At 44.7% G+C, this 17354-nt stretch overlaps 1 protein-coding gene across 6 annotated transcripts in view; it reads right to left on the reverse strand.

Moving 5' to 3' along the window:
• The window catches only part of LOC124604780, a 110824-nt gene that overhangs the window by 58945 nt on the left and 34525 nt on the right, over positions 1–17354 (reverse strand). For 5 of the 6 annotated variants that reach the window (XM_047136511.1, XM_047136509.1, XM_047136508.1 and 2 more), the window contains exon 3: positions 5087–5286. In XM_047136511.1, the coding sequence (XP_046992467.1) occupies positions 5087–5286 (200 nt within the window). Of the gene's footprint in view, positions 1–5086; positions 5300–17354 lie in introns of all 6 variants that reach the window. The other variant, XM_047136513.1, reaches the window with a different exon arrangement.

Consider the following 17354-nt stretch of genomic DNA (forward strand, 5'->3'; position numbering starts at 1 on the left):
ATTCTGCAGAGAAGCTCCTCATTCTCTACCTTATAAGTCCGCCCCAATAGCTGAGAGGTCAGCGTGACGGATTGCCATCCTATGGGCCCGGGTTCGATTCCCAGCTGGGTTGGGGATTTTCTCCGCTCAGGGACTGGGTGTCGTGATGTCTTCATCATCATTTCATCCCCATCCGGAGCGCAGGTCGCCCAATGTGGCATCAAATGTAATAAAACCTGCACTAAGGCGGCCAGACCTGCCCCGCAAGGGGCCTCCTGGCCAATGACTCCAAACGCTCATTTCCATTTTTCCCTACCTTATCAGTCCAGATAATTTTCAACATTCTTCTGTAGCACAACATCTCAAATGCTTCAATTCTGTCCTTTCCCAGTTTTCCTACAGTTCGTTTTAACACCATACAACGCTGTGCTCCAAATGTACATCCTCAGAAGTTTCTTCCTGGAATTAGGGTCTATGTTTGATACCAGTAGACTCCTCTTGGCCATAAATGCCTTTGTGCCATTGCTAGTTTGTCTGCTTTTTACGTCATCTTTGCTCTGTCTGTCATGGGTTATTTTGCTGCCTAGATAGTGGAATTCCTTAACTTTTTCTATTTCATGATCACTAATACTGAAGTTAAGTTTCTTGCTGTTCTCATTTCCACTACTTTTTGTTACTTTCATCTTTCTTCAATTTACCCTCAATCAATATTCTATACCCATTAAACTGTTCATTCCTTTCAACATAGCCTGTAATTTTTCTTCACTTGCACTGAAGATGGCAATGTCGTGAGTGAATCTTACCACTAATACCCTTCACCCTGAATTTTAATCCCTCTCCTGTCTCTCTCTGTTCTTTCCATCATTGCTTCTTTGTTGTATAAACTGAACAATAGGGGCGAAAGACTACATAGCTGTCTTACATCCTTTTTAATATGAGTACTTGTTCTTGGTCTTGCACTCCTATTGTCCTCTTAGTTCTTGCACATATTGTATATTACCTGTTTTTCCCTATAGCTTACCCCTACTTTTCCTCCGAATTTCAAACACATCTTGCACCATTTGACACTGTCGAACACTTTGTCCAGCTCGACAAATCCTATGAATGTGGCTTGATTTCTCTTTAGTCTTGTTTCCATCATCAAACACAGCATCATCAGAATTGCCTCTCTGGTGCTTTACCTTTCCTAATGCCAAACTGATTGTCATCTACCCAATCCTCAGGTTTTTTTTCCATTCTTCTTTATATTATTCTTGTTAGCAACTCGATTGAATGAGCTGTTAAGCTGATTGTGCAAAAATTCTCACACTTGTTGGCACTGAAATCTTCAGAACTGGTGGTACATTGCCAGTCTCATACATTCTACATAAACGTGAATAGTTGTTTTGTTGTCACTTCCTCCAGTAATTTTAAGAGTTCTAGTGAAATGTTATTTATCCCTCCTGCCTTATTTCATTTTAAGTCTTCCTATGCTCTTTTAAATTCTGATTCTAATACTGGATCCCGTTTCTTCTCCTATTGTCATCAGAGAAGACCACCTCTTCATAGAGGCCTTCAATGTAGTTTTTCCACCTATCTGCTCTCTCCTCTGCATTTGACAGTGGATTTAACATTACACCCTTGCTTTTAATTTCACTGAAGGTTGTTTTGATTTTTCTACACACTGAGTCAGTCCTTTCGACAATCATTTCTTTGTCAATGCCTTTTTTTATTTTAGAGACGTCCATTCCTCTTCAGCTGAACTGCCTAAAAACGTATTAATTATGACTGTATCTATAGCCTCACAGAATTTCCATTGCACCTCTTCATTCCTCAGTACTTCCATATCCCACTTCTTTGCACACTGATTATTTCTGACCAGTCTCTTACGCTTCAGGCTACTCTTCATCATTACTAAATTGTGTATCAGCTTCTGGATACACCTTCCAATCCAATAACTGATTTCAGAATCTCTTTCCCATATCACACGGTCTTTTCCAAGTATACCACCACCTCTTGTGATTTTTGAGCAGAGTACTCACTATTACTAGCTGAAATTTATTACAGTACTCAGTTAACCTTTCTCCTCTCTCATTCCTTGTTCAAAGCCCACATTCTCCTGTAACCCTTCCTTCTACTTCTTCCTCCCAATCACCCACGACTATTAGATTTTCATCTCCCTTTACAAACTGAATTACCCGTTCGGTATCCTCATATACTTTCTCTCTCTTCATCCGCTGCTTGTGACATCGGCTTGTATATCTGAACTACTGTTGTCGGAGTCCGATTGTTATCAACTCTGATGAGAAGAACCATGCCACTGAACTTTTTTACATTAACACATTCTGTGCCCTACTTTTCAATTCATAATGAATCCTACTCCCACTATACCATTTTCTGCTGCTGTTGACATTATTCTATACACCTCATATCAGAAATCCTTGTCTTCATTTCATTTCACTTCATTGCTCCCAGCTATACTTAGATTAAACCTTAGCATTTCCCTTTTCAGATTTTCTAGCTCTCCTACCATGTTCAAGCTTCTGACATTCCATGCTCCGACCCTTTGAATGTTATTCTTTTGTTGGTTATTTAATCTTTTCCTCATGGTCACCTCCCCCTTGGCAGTCCCCTTGATCAATGCTGATTCTTCCGCCTTTTAGGGGTAGTTTCCCACCCCAAGGGCAAGAGAGGGCACTGTACCACTGTCCGCTCCTCCACCCTCTTTGACAAGGTCACTGGCAGAATGAGCGTGACTTCTTATGCTGGAAGTCTTCAGCACCCACTGCTGATCAGATACCCATTTACAATAGACCGCAAAACTTTTCATACTATTGGCCGTGGGATAGACAATTCTCAGGAGTGCACAGACACTAGTTCTACCCATGGCATGTCCTGCAGTGTTAGTTACAGCAACAGCAATCTCTTCAATAACTTCCACCAGGATAGGAAGCCTTCCTCTTCCAGGTGCCACACCAGGCTTACCCATGTTTTTGAAATTCATTATCATTTTCTTTAATCCATTTTATGACATTAGGCCTCTCCTCAGACCTTTCAGTTGATGATACTCTTTCAAAGCAGTGCTGTAATTGTTACCATTCACATAAAACAGTTTCACTAACAGGACGCTGTCCATCTTCTAAATAGCCACATTGTTCAATCGCATTACAGGTTATCAAATGACAGGGCAGGTGTCATATCATACAAAGAGCGTACAGCACCAGATTTGCACCCGGTGGCTAAAATTAGGAGCTAATTTTTTTTTTTTTCCCAATAAATATTGGTTCCATGTCAACACATTAGAATATCCACAAGTTTTACTGTCATATGATAATTATGGCCCATGTGGATTTCTGTGAGTAGTTGCACTTCAATAACAACTACCCAGAATTTCTTATCTTAGTCGTGGCACTGTTTTTAGTGTTCCCCGAAAAATTAAATCAGTGTGACATATGCCCCGTCAAAAAAGTCAATTAATACACAAAAAAATATAAGAAAGAGAGGACGAAAATGTTAACAAAGTTTAAGTCTACGAGGGTGTCTAGATATACAGATGTATTAGAGAGCAGGTTCCCATATCTGAAATTTGGGAAACTAGTTTCAGGTGGGTCCCCTACAGTGTGGCAGAAATTCAGGTCCCTTAAATCATGCTGTAGACAATACTCCAGAAATGTAAAGCTTGCCCATAACTGGTCATTTGCTCTACGCCCATTCAACCACTCAGATAGTTTAGTGGTGACTGTTCCTACATAAAATGCTGTGTGCTGGGCACAAGTTAGTTGACAAATGAAATGTGTGGTTTTTTTACAAGTTGTTCTTCCTTTTGATACCTCAATACTTACCTGTGGTGGAGTTGGAGCCTGGCGCAGACTGCAGTGGTTGATTAAATGGGGCAGATTTTACTTTTGACAACGATTATATGGGTTGGAACTCTGAGGTACGGAAAATGATTTGGATTTGTCATATGGTTAGACTACGACATTATGGAGGTTAGGAGGGCAATGGAAATGGATGGGTGATATGGGGAGGATATGAGGAGGTGAGGACCTTACTTCAGAGCTTAACTTGAGAAAGTAAGCCTTGTCAGAGTATTGCATTGAGGCATTCAATACCTGGGTGGTCCTGGGTGCTTCTGAGCTTTCTGGAAATGAAGTGGAAGGAGGATAAAGTTCAGAAGACTTGCCTACAAATAAGATCTGTGGGGTAACTGTAGGAAAGGAAAGCCTGGGAAAGGTTGTTGGAGTAGGTGTTTGAGGGATTCAATGGTGGAACAGATATGTTTGCTGAGGATGCCAACAATGTAGAGAACGGAGTGTTTGATGTGGAAGGTATGGCAACTATTGTTGTTTATTGGTGAGTTTAATGAGACTGAGGTTAGGAGGTGGCCTTCACCAATCTCAAAGTCAATGAAGGTCACTTTGGATTTGGACAAGGACTAGGTAAATTTGAGTTGCAAAAAGGATTTAAGTTGACTTAGAAAGTGGAATTGTTCTTCTACATCTGAATATAAACAGTTACTTTGCAATTCCCATTTTGGCAGATTGCACACAAAAACCCATTACTGAAGATTTCTCTGTCTCTCTAAATATGTAGAAACTAACATTTCTCTACCGTTTCACTCTCAAATAACATGTGAACAAAATGAACACCTAAATCATCTGCAATGTTTCCTGGAAACTTTTTTTGCCAGTGGCTGTTCGATATATCTGCCACACTAGTTCCGACAGCCTGAATTTTATCCTAATCTGCAAAACAAACAAGGACTTCCCGAATGCCAGTACAATTAGAATAAATATGTTTACTGCATCATCACAGACCAGCTTCCCCAGACCAGGCTCCCGCAAAATTCAAATGCATGATAAGAGACATTCGTCATAAACAAGGCCTCTAACAGATAGTCGCTGATGCAACTGATCACTGGAGCCTCTCCACATAAGTCTACACAAATACTGTGTTTTCTTCTTAAAATTTTGTAATCCTAAAGCCTTGAGCAACAACAAGAAAATGACAGGACTTTTCATTATCGTGTTTTCTAAAGCTGCAGTTTTACATTTTGTTATTTGAATAGGAGGTCCACATTTAGATTATGCTTTCAAATGACCACCATATTTATTGATTAAGTACGTACCTGACGTTACTTGAGGCAACGGTACCCCTGATGTCTTATTGTTCAGCAATTCTCCCTCTTCTAAAGCATATTTCTTCTCCAAAAATCGAAGTACAACATTACGAACAGATCCCATCTCAGCTTCCAAACGATCCAGAGTATTCATGAGGTTTGCGCAACTACGGCAGATGACATCATCCTCAGATATTACTACCATGTACCTGTAAAAACAGACTGTAAACATTTCACATTTGGGAGATTCTGTAGACAGTATTCTAGGATTCGATCAAGAGGTCAGCTTTGTCTTTGTATGACATGTTTCACTCTTACATTCATTACAAAATTTGAACACCAACAATCTGTGCAGATGATGGGGAGGAAGGGAAGGGGGGGGGGGGGGGGGGGGGGGCGGAGAGAGAGAGAGAGAGAGAGAGAGAGAGAGGGGGGGGGGAGGTAGGGGGTATCAAGACAACAACTCACTTCAACAACTGCTATATTGTTAGCTCTCAACTTGGCTGATTGAAACAGAGAAACTACACAATGCAACAATCATTCAATGTATTAAATAAGTTGAAATAAGCCCAGCAGCTTAAATATGGCACGATGTATGATTTCTTTCTGGTTATCAACTGCTTGCCTATAAAAGACACAATTATGAGAATAGAACAATACTGCTGACCATATATAACACCTGTCATTTTTTCCCATCCTCCCAACTGTGCAACAGAAAACTCACTATTCTATCAAAATCAAATGCCTTGTGAAAATTCATATCAATAAAACTATTTCAAAACTATTCTATATTCTAGAATACTAACTGCATCTTTTCTATCTGCACGAAAACTGCTGAACATATCCCAAACAAGCAATGTCAATTAGATTTCCAACTGGACTTCACTATACTGCAACAACATAGATAGTGCTACTACTGGAGAAATCAATACTCTAAAACAATTGAACATATTTCTGACACACCACAATAAAACTGGATTGAAAAACAAGCTTCATATTCATAACATCTACAGAAGTTTAAAAAAAAAAAAAAAAAAAAAAAAAAAAAAAAAAAAAAAAAAAACCTGTAATAAAGGGTACTTCCCGTTGACAGAGAATCATGAAATTTTGCAAGAAACAAGGTTCCACAGTACAAGTCATACAAAACAATTCGAAAATTGTTAATTTGTAAATACGTGGTATGAGAAATATATTTTCTTTTGTTGTTTGTTATCTGACACCGAACTTTAGGTTGGTTGGTTGGTTTGGGGAAGGAGACCAGACAGCGTGGTCATCGGTCTCATCGGATTAGGGAAGGATGGGGAAGGAAGTCGGCCGTGCCCTTTCAGAGGAACCATCCCGGCATTTGCCTGGAGTGATTTAGGGAAATCACGGAAAACCTAAATCAGGATGGGCGGACGCGGGATTAACCGTTGTCCTTCCGAATGCGAGTCCAGTGTCTAACCACTGCGCCACCTCGCTTGGTCACACACCGAACTTTAAATTAAAAGAATAAGTAGCTCTGCATTCAGGCTGACTGAATCACAATGGTAAAAGTCAAACATCAGGCAAGGAATGACTTTATTGCTCATATAACACGTTTCAGAATTTATCCACCATCAGATATTCGGGCATGATTACTGCACATAAATATGGCGTTTCAAATTGTATGTGAAATAAACATTCACAAACTACTCTGTGAATGTCTGTTTCACATACAACATGAAAGGTCTTATCTATGTGCAGTAATCGCTCCGAGTCTGCAAATGTTTGCTTCACATACAACTTGAAATGCCATAGCTATGTGCAGTAATCACTCTTAGATATCTAATAATGGATAATTTCTGAAACACATCATATGAGCAATAAGATCATTCCTTGCCCGATATTCAACTTTTAGCACTGCAATCCAGTCAGCATGAATGGAGAACTGCTGACATACGTAATTAAGTTTGTACAGAACTCTTAAGTGTGCAAGTCCTACTCACACCTGCCCCCCCCCCCCCCCCCCTTTTTTTTTTTTTTAATAGTGAGTGGCGCAAAGTACTTCAGGTAACGCCACACTTTCACACTCTGCTTTTCCATTTTGTGTAAGTCAGGTGCCAGTCTCTGCACCAAGTCACCTGCATGGTTCCCTGCATTTCAGCAGAATTTTTCAAAATTCCACGTTCCTATGGATAACAGTGTAATCAGCTAACTCCCTCAATAATCTTCAAATGTTATCCACTGGATGATTTACATGTATTGTCACTCATAATATTCCGGCAACATACCCTTGGAGTATGTACAAATTTACTTTTAAACATTGCTCCATTAAGAATGTCATGTTGAGTTCTAAGTGTTAGGAACTACTGAATCCAATTACAAAGCTCATTACATTTCTTCTAAGCTGATGTCTTGTGCACTAAAAGACTGTGTGGAGTTGTATTAACCGACTTTTTCCAGAAGTCAAGGAATGAAGCATCAACACGGTTGCTCCAATCTATTGACTTTGTATATCATACTCAACAAATTAAATTCTGTTCAAGATATCTTGTTGTGTTAGAACATGTTCCAAGATTCTACAACAAATCAACATCAAGGATATTGGACGGTAGCTTTATAGATCACTTCTACTACCCTTGCTGTAGATGGGTGTGACCTGTGCCCTTTTCCAAGAACTGGGCATGGTTTTTTGTTCACGGGATCTACGGTACATTACAGTTGGAGACGGGCTAATTCTGCCACAAATTTAGTATAGAATCTGACAGGATTCCATCGTGGCCTGGAGCTTTGTTCAATTTCAATGATTTCAGCTGTTTCCCAACACCACTGACACTAATACTTATTTTATTCATCTTTTCAGTGGCACAGGAATTAAATTGGGGCACTTCTCCTGGGTTTCCCTTCGCAAAGAAACATTTGAAAATGGAGTTTAACATTTCAGCTTTTGCTTTGCTACCCCCAATTTAAGTTCCTGTCTCATTTAGTAGAGATTGGATAAAAACTTTGGTGTCATTAACAGCCTTTACATATGGCCAGAATTTTTTGGGGGTCTGTGAAAAATCACCTGACAATATTCTGCTGTAGCCATAGAAGGGCTCTCTTTGTCAGCCAAATGTGTTACATTCATCATCTTTTTATCTATATACTTTGCTTTACACCTATTATTCAGTAATCTCTGTTTCTTTATAAGTTTATTTACAGTGACTGTATACCATAGAGGTTCCCTCCCATTATGAATTTATCTACGGGGTGCATACATATCCAGGGCATGGTCAACTACTCTTTTAAACTAGAGCCAAAAGTCACTCTACATGCTCCTGCCTGTGCTGTGTAGTTCGGTACTCACAGCTGCCACAATCGCATCTTGGTCACTAATACCAGTTTCGATGTGGACACCTTCAAAAAGGTCAGGTCTATTTGTTACCATTAGAGCCGATATACAGGGTGATCAAAAAGTCAGTACAAATTTGAAAACTTAATAAACCACGGAATAATGTAGATAGAGAGGTAAAAATTGACGCACGCGCTTGGAATGACATGGGGTTTTATTAGAACCAAAAAGAAACAAAGTTCACAAAATGTCCAACAGGTGGCGCTGGACAGCAAAACTGCTACCATGACAGGTGAGAGGTACGCCGATATGTTACAGAATCGCATCATCCCCAGCCTGGCTGATAAACACCTGCTGGAACGTACGATTTTTATGCAGGATGGCGCTCCACCCCGTATTGGGGTGAAAGATCTCTTGCGCGCATCGTTTGGTGATGATCGTGTGTTCAGCCGCCACTTTCCCCATACTTGGCCTCCCAGGTCCCCAGACCTCAGTCCGTGCGATTATTGGCTTTGGGATTACCTGAAGTCGTAAGCATATCGTGATCGACCGACATCTCTAGGGATACTGAAAGACAACATCCGACGCCAATGCCTCACCATAACTCCGGACGTGCTTTACAGTGCTGTTCACAACATAATTCCTCGACTACAGCTATTGTTGAGGAATGATGGTGGGCATATTGAGCATTTCCTATAAAGATCATCATCTTTGCTTTGTCTTACTTTGTTATGCTAATTATTGCTATTCTGATCAGATGAAGCGCCATCTGTCGGACATTTTTTGAACGTTTGTAGTTTTTTGGTTCTAATAAAATTCCATGTCATTCCAAGCATGTGTGTCAATTTGTATGTCAAATTGTATGTCAATTTGTACCTCTCTATCTACAGTATTCCGTGATTTATTCAGTTTTCAAATTTATACTGACTTTTTGATCACCTGGTATTTCCTTCATGAGTGGGGTTTCTAACTGTCTGTTCTAGGTACTTTTCAGAGAAGGCATTTAGTAATGTTTCAAAGGCTGTCTTACCACACCCACACTAACAAAACTTTAATTTTCCCAATTAGTTGTTGGATGATTCCTGTCTCCACTGATGACTGAAGTATGATGGGGGAACTTATATAAAGTGAGCTGAGGTTTCATCAAAAGTTTCCGGTTACATCAGGAGACAAGTCTGGCAGGCTATGGAAGGGTCCAGAAATCATTTTATGCCCACCTTGCCCCCCCCCCCCCCCCCCCCTACCATACTGAGTGTTGCCCAAATAATCTAGCATGCAGCTTCAGTTTCTAAATCAGTGGATCACAGTTTCTTGTCTGCGACAAAGACACCACCAACAATTTCCAATCGCCTATCCTTCTGATATACACTTAAGTTTTCCCCAAGTATCTCACTGCTATCAATTTCAGTTTTAACAGCTTCCTGTACCTACTATTATATGAGCCTCCTGCTTTTCGTGAGTGCTTCAAATTCTGGCATTTTGTTGTGAGTGCTTTGGCTGTTTACCATTAGGAATTTAATACTCTTCACCTGTGAGAGGCACCTCGTTCGATCTTACACTGATACTTCTTGATTTTCAACAGCTGTCTTTATCTGGATTGGATGGAAAGTCGCCTCACCTAAAAAACACCTTGTGTGCACCCCACATACGAGTCAGCTACCTAAGTAGCAGCCTCTGGTGTGTAGTGCATAGCCGACCTATTCAGGGGAACTCTACAGTTCTCAACCCTACGGCGCAAGTCCAGGAAGTCACAGCCTAGCTTCTCACAGAACTCTGGAAGCCTCTGTTGCACTCCTTCCACTTGACTCAGAACCAAAGGGCCACGATTTGTTCTGGGAACTATGCTGCAAATTGTGAGCTTCATTGAAATTCCACGTGCAAGGCCGGCCTTCTGAACCTTCTCTGCCAGTTGCCAGAATGATCCACCAAAGGGCCACAATCAGTTCTGGGAACTATGCTGCAAATTGTGAGCTTCGTTGAAACTCCACGTGCAAGGCCGGCCTTCTGAACCTTCTCTGCCAGTTGCCAGAATGATCCACGAATGACCTCGGAGCCCAGACGACAGGCATCATTTGTTTCAATGTGTGCCACAATCTGCAGTTGGTTGCACCTTGTTCCCTCAATAGATGCCAGAATAGCCTCTTCAATGTGCTGAAAGAGGGTCCTGAGCATACACACTGAGTGCACCTGGCGTCCTTACCAGTCCCTTGCTGCCATTTCCCTAAGGGGTACCATCACTCGCCATACGTTTGAACTGCCAACGATTGTTAGACCCCTACCATTTTGTGATTGCTTACTCCTGACACTGGACAAAACAGGTTTCCCCAAAACATGTGAAATAAGTCCCACTGGCTCAATTTCTAATTTAGTGAAAGACAGCACCTCAAACTTGTTGGTTAGGGGGATTGGTACAACACCCTGAGTCCTCCCTGGTCCCCATCCACCCTGTGCATGATGCCTAGTTCTACCAATGACATGCAACTTGCAGTGAAGTGGATGGTTAATGACATATCCTGTACTTTCTGCAGACGAGACAGGACCAAAGGAGGAGTTAGTACTTGAGGTTCCTCTGGTATAGGTATCATAGGCACACAACTCTTGGGAGCTCTTCAAACACACTGATTTGTAGCAGCTGCCAATTGTTTAACAGTAGTCAGGGCAATTTCCATCTGCTTATGAACGTCAACCAAATCATCCTGTGTTTGAGAACAGCATTCACCTATTTTTATTTTGGTGTAATTTCAATTAGCTTAAATTTTAGGATTTTATGAATACATTCAACCTGATTCTTTTATATGCATTGAGCATTGTTGCCTTACAGATTAACTGTTTTACTGAATCATTCTATACAATGAGTTCAGAATTCCAAGACAAGTTAAAGCCCTGCATTAGGGGAGCTTGAATGAATTAATGGCACTTTTCATACAACAGGATTAATCTGTGATATGGAGGTAAAGGAAGACCAATGAAAATCTTTCAGCTTTGCACGTGTTAACTATTTTGCATGCCACGAATTATGCACAAAATCTACATGCTTTACAACAGCAGAAGCAGCAGCAGCCAAATCACTTAAGCCCAGGTGCACTTTCACCACAAAGCACTATTCTTTCACTACTACGGATTTTTGCAAAGATCATGTTATATCTCTTTTTCAGAAGAGAAACATACAATACACAAACCAACTGATTTGGAAATAGCAGATCTGCAAAAATTTATGATTAAGTCTGACACAAAACTCGGGAAAAACCTGTACCCTTTACACAAACAACAGTGATACTTAAGGCTTGCACTATGTTAGCATTTCAGACAGCTGACTGTCCTGCTCGGTCGTTTTTTTTTTTTTTTTAGGGCGCACAACTTCAATGGTCATTAGCGCCCTGAATACGTTAAGAATGCACCGCGAGGCACAAGTTTAAAACAACAACTAAAAGGGAAAACACGATAAAAGACAGACTGACAGGCATAGGATTAAAAAACAGTATCATCAAATGTCCTTAGAGAAGTTTTTCAAATTGCTAAAACGAAGAACGCGAGCAGCTGCTCGTGGGTCATCCGCTAAAATGGCATCTAGAGTACATGGCAGGTTAAGATCAAGACGCAGTGTGTTAAAATCCGGACAGGACATTAAAATGTGGCGGACTGTCAGCAGTTGCCCGCACGGGCAGAACGGCGCCGGCGCTGCCGTCAGCAGATGACGATGGCTGAACCGGCAGTGTCCAATGCGTAACCGGGCCAAAACGACCTCCTCCCGCCGAGAAGGGCGGGAGGAGGACGTCCAAGCCGCGGGAAGAGGTTTCAAGGCCCGAAGCTTGTTGTCTGTAAGTGCAGCCCAATTGGCATTTCACAGCGATAAAATGCGCCGACAAATTACCCTGCTACAATCCGACGAAGGGACACAACAAGAAGCTCTCCGAGGCTGGAGGACCGCAGCCTTGGCCGCGGCATCTGCAGCTTCGTTCCCAGGGATACCGACATGGCCAGGGACCCACATAAAGCTAACCGGAGAACCGACGTCCACCAGCTGCTGAAGAGAGCGTTGGATCCGGTGCACGAAAGGGTGAACCGGATACGGATCACTGAGGCTCTGGATGGCGCTCAGGGAATCAGAGCAGATGACATAAGCAGAATGTCGGTGGCAGCAGATGTAAAGAACAGCCTGGTAGAGAGCAAAGAGCTCAGCTGTGAAGACCGAACAATGGCCATGGAGCCGGTATTTGAAACTTTGTGCCCCGACAATAAAAGAACACCCGACCCCGTCATTGGTCTTTGAGCCATCTGTATAAATGAAGGTCATATTGATGAACTTCGAACGAAGTTCAACAAAACGGGAGTGGTAGACCGAACCGGGGGTAACATCTTTTGGGAGCGAGCTGAGGTCAAGGTGAACGTGAACCTGAGCCTGGAGCCAAGGTGGCGTGTGGCTCTCGCCCACTCGAAAGGTTGCAGGGAGTGAAAAATTAAGGTGTTGAAGGAGGCGACGAAAGCGAACTCCAGGGGGTAGCAGCACAGAGACGTACAACCCGTATTGACGGTCGAGAGAGTCGTCAAAAAAGGAACGATAAGACGGGTGGTCGGGCATTGACAGTAGCCACCAGGCATACCGACAAAGCAGTATATCGCGCCGGTAGGTGAGTGGCAATTCGCCAGCGTCAGCATGAAGACTCTCTACGGGACTAGTATAAAACGCTCCGATCGCAAGTCGTAAACCCCGATGTTGTATGGAGTTGAGGCGGCGTAAGATGGATGGCCGTGCAGAGGAGTATACGAAGCTCCCATAATCCAGCTTGGAGCGGACGATCGACCGATATAGACGAAGCAGGACGGTTCGATCCGCTCCCCATGACATACCACTGAGAACACGGAGGACATTTAAAGAACGGGTGCAACGGGCAGCCAAATATGACACATGTGGAGACCAGCTAAGTTTCCTGTCAAATGTAAGACCTAAAAATGTTGTTGTCTCCACGATTGGGAGAGCAACGGGACCGAGTCTTAAGGACGGTGGGAGAAACTCTTTGTAGTGCCAGAAGTTAATACAGACCGTCTTCTCGGCAGAAAAACAGAAGCCATTGGTGACACTCCAGGAGTAAAGACGGTCAAGAGAACGCTGAAGACAGCGCTCCAGGACACGCGTACACTGCGCGCTGCAATAGACGGTAAAATCGTCCACGAAAAGGGAGCCTGATACATCAGCTGGGACGCAATCCATTATTGGATTGATCGCGATGGCGAAGAGAGCGACGCTCAAAACTGAGCCCTGTGGCACCCCATTCTCCTGGCGAAAGGTGTCTAGACAGGACAGAACCCACACGTACCCTGAACTGTCGATCCATTAAAAACGATCGAATAAAAAGAGGGAGGCGACCGCGAAGGCCCCATGTATGCATGGTGCGGAGAATGCCCGCCCTCCAACAGGTGTCGTAAGCCTTCTCCAAATCAAAGAACACAGCCGCAGTCGGGCGCTTCCGCAAGAAGTTATTCATAATGAAGGTCGACAAGGTAACCAGATGGTCAACAGCAGAGCGGCGCCTACGAAATCCACATTGTACATTGGTAAGTAGGCGTCGAGACTCGAGCAGCCAAACCAATCGAGAGTTAACCATTCGCTCCATCACTTTACAGACACAGCTGGTAAGCGAGATGGGTCGATAACTGGAAGGCAAGTGCTTGTCCTTCCCCGGCTTAGGAATCGGGACAACAATAGACTCGCGCCAGCATGCGGGAACATGTCCCTCAATCCAGATGCGATTGTAAGTACGTAGAAGAAAACCTTTACCCGCAGGAGAAAGGTTCTTCAGCATCTGAATATGAATAAAATCAGGCCCTGGAGCGGAGGACCGTGATCGGCCAAGTGCGTTTTCGAGTTCCCGCATGGTGAATGGGGCATTATAACTTTCACGATTCGAGGAGCGGAAGTTAGGTGGCCTAGCCTCCTCTGCCTGTTTGCGGGGGAGGAAGGCAGGGTGGTAATGAGCAGAGCTCGAAACCTCGGCGAAAAAGCGACCGAAGGCATTGGAGACATCCTCAGGGGCCACAAGGACGTCATTCGCGACCGTCAAGCCAGAACTGGTGAGTGGACCTTAGTGCCAGATAGCCGGCGCAGGCTACCCCAGACAACAGAAGAAGGAGTAAAACTGTTGAAGGTGCTTGTGAAAGCAGCCCAGCTGGCTTTCTTGCTTTCTTTAATAATACGACGACACTGTGCACGTAGTCGTTTATAATTGATACAATTCGCCACTGTAGGGTGGCGTTTAAAGGTGCGTAAAGCACGTCGACGAGCACGTAAAGCGTCTCTACATGCTGCGGTCCACCAGGGGACCGGTACGCGATGTGGAGAAGAAGTAGGGCGAGGGATGGAATATTAAGCAGCAGCGAGAATGACTTCCGTGAGGTGTGCGACCTGACGATCGCAGCTTGTGAAGGTTTGATCCTGAAAGGTCGCCCTGGAAGAGAAGAGCCCTCCCAGACTGCTTTGGAGATGGTCCAATTAGATGAGTACGGAGAGGGGGTATGCTGCAGGAGATGGATAACACACGGAAGTGGTCGCTCGAATATGTATCAGAAAATGCATACCACTCAAACCGGCGTGCAAGTTGGGGAGTACATATAGAGAGGTCTAAATGGGAATAGGTGTGAGATGTGTCCGAAAGAAAAGTAGGGGCGCCAGTATTGAGGCAGACAAGATTGAGCTGGTTGAAAAGGTCTGCTAACAGGGAGCCCCTCGGGCAGGATGCTGGAGAGCCCCAAAGGGGAAGGTGGGCATTGAAGTCTCCAGTTAACAAAAATGGTGCAGGTAGCTGAGCAATAAGTTGCATCATGTCTGCCCTGGTAACGGCAGATGACGATGGAGTGTAAACGGTACAAATGGAAAATGTAAAAGTGGGGAGAGTGATGCGGATGGCAACTGCCTGCAGGCTGGTGTGCAACGTGATGGGATCGTAGTAAATATCATCCCGGACCAGCAACATAACCCCTCCATGAGCCGGGATACCTACCACAGGAAGTAGGTCAAAACGCACAGAGATGTAGTGTGCCAAGGCAATTTGATCGCATGGGCGTAGCTTCGTTTCCTGGAGGGCTACGACGAGCGGACGTTGCAAGCGGAGCAGCAACTTCAAGTCCTCTCGGTTGGAGCGAATGCTGCAAATATTCCAGTGAATAAGTGCCATCGTAAGAAGAAAAGGAAGATGAAAGAAGGGGTCACCTCGAAGACCGCTGAGGGCCTGGCTTCGAGCGAGCACTGCCGCCGCTATCAGTAGGCGGACAGTCATCGTCCATTGGGTCTATAGGTTCATCGGCCATCTTGGTAAGATGGCCGGGAGGGGGAGCTTCCTCCACCGGTGAACGGCCAGATGTTCGGCTACCAGCGGTGCGGCCAAGCAAAACGGATGACGGCCTGGGACGGCAACCGCTGGGTGGCGCAGGAGAAGAAATGCGCCGTGGCGGAGAAGGAGAACTGTGCTTCCTATGAGCCTTCTTGGAAGGTCGTTTGGTGGAAGTACCGGTCGAAGGCTGGGAGGTCGAGGTACGTAGGAAGTCGGCACGGGACGGTTCCTTCTTGAAGGCCCGTGCATCTGACTTCTGGGTCTTCGTCTTAGCAGAAGCTGATGAAGGGGCTGGTGTCTGTGGGGTGATGAGAGGAAGAGGAGACGTTGACCGCGCGATCTTAGCACTGGCCGAACGGACGACCGTGGTGCTGAAGGTCAGATCGCATGTCTGGGTTGCCACCTCCCTGGTAGTCCGAGGAGAGGCGAGGACAGTACTGTATTTCCCCGCTGGGAGCAGCGTGGGCTTCCTACTACCCAATAGCTCGAGAGCAGCCGAGGTGGACACTTTCTCTTTGACCCGAATTTCTTGGATACAGCGTTCTTCCTTATAGACAGGACAGTCGCGGGAGGATGCGGCATGGTCACCCTGGCAGTTCACACAACGAGGAGACGGAGGTGGACAGTCACCCTCATGGGCATCCCTGCCACAAGTGACACATTTAGCCGCATTGGAACAAGACTGTCGAGTGTGATTGAAACGCTGACACTGGTAGCAGCGCGTAGGTGTCGGGACATAGGGGCGAACAGAAATAACCTCGTAGCCCGCCTTGATGCGCGATGGCAGCTTAACACTATCGAAGGTCAAGAAAAGTGTCCGGGTCGGTACAAGGTCATTGTTGACCTTTTTCATGACCCTATGGACAGCCGTCACACCCTGCTCAGCGAGGAAAGATTGAATCTCCTCGTCAGTCAATCCGTCGAGGGAGCTAGTATAGACTACACCACGAGACGAATTCAAAGTTCGGTGAGCCTCCACCCGGACAGGGAACGTGTACAGGAGTGTGGCCCGAAGCAGTTTTTGTGCCTGAAAGGTGCTCTCAGTTTCTAGTAATAAGGTACCGTTACGCAACCTGGTACAAGATTTGACAGATCCGGCTATGGCATCTACGCCCTTCTGGATAACGAAAGGGTTGACAGAGGCAAAATCCTTTCCGTCCTCAGATCGAGAAACGACGAGGAACTGTGGGGCAGGCGGTAGTACTTTTGTCACTGGTGGCTGGTCATGTTTCCGTTTTTGGGCAGAAGTCGAGAGAGATGGAGTGAAATCCATTGCGGAGGAATCCCCCATGATTGCCAGCGTCTCCGATGGCGCGCTCCTTCCTTATGGGGACCCTCTCAGAGGGCACTCCCGCCTTAGGTGAATGTTTACACCTCAGGTCACACCTCCCGAGAAACAGACAGAGGGACCAATCGGCATGGTCAGAAGGTATCAGCTCAGGCAATCACCCCTCCCTGGGCCTGGTCTTTACCAGCGGGTACGTGCGTGCCTTACATGTCTACCCAGGGCGGGGAATTACGCGTTACCCCCGTCACCGGCTACGCGTGCGAACACGTGGGTTGGCCTTCAGGCACGCACAGGGAGGAAAGAAGAGGAAAAAGAAGAGAGAGAGGGAGAGAGAGGACAGACTGTCTCAAACGCCGAGGCGGAGACCAG

The sequence above is a fragment of the Schistocerca americana genome, chromosome 1, assembly GCF_021461395.2.
Source record: "Schistocerca americana isolate TAMUIC-IGC-003095 chromosome 1, iqSchAmer2.1, whole genome shotgun sequence".
Classification (NCBI taxonomy): Eukaryota; Metazoa; Arthropoda; class Insecta; order Orthoptera; family Acrididae; genus Schistocerca; species Schistocerca americana.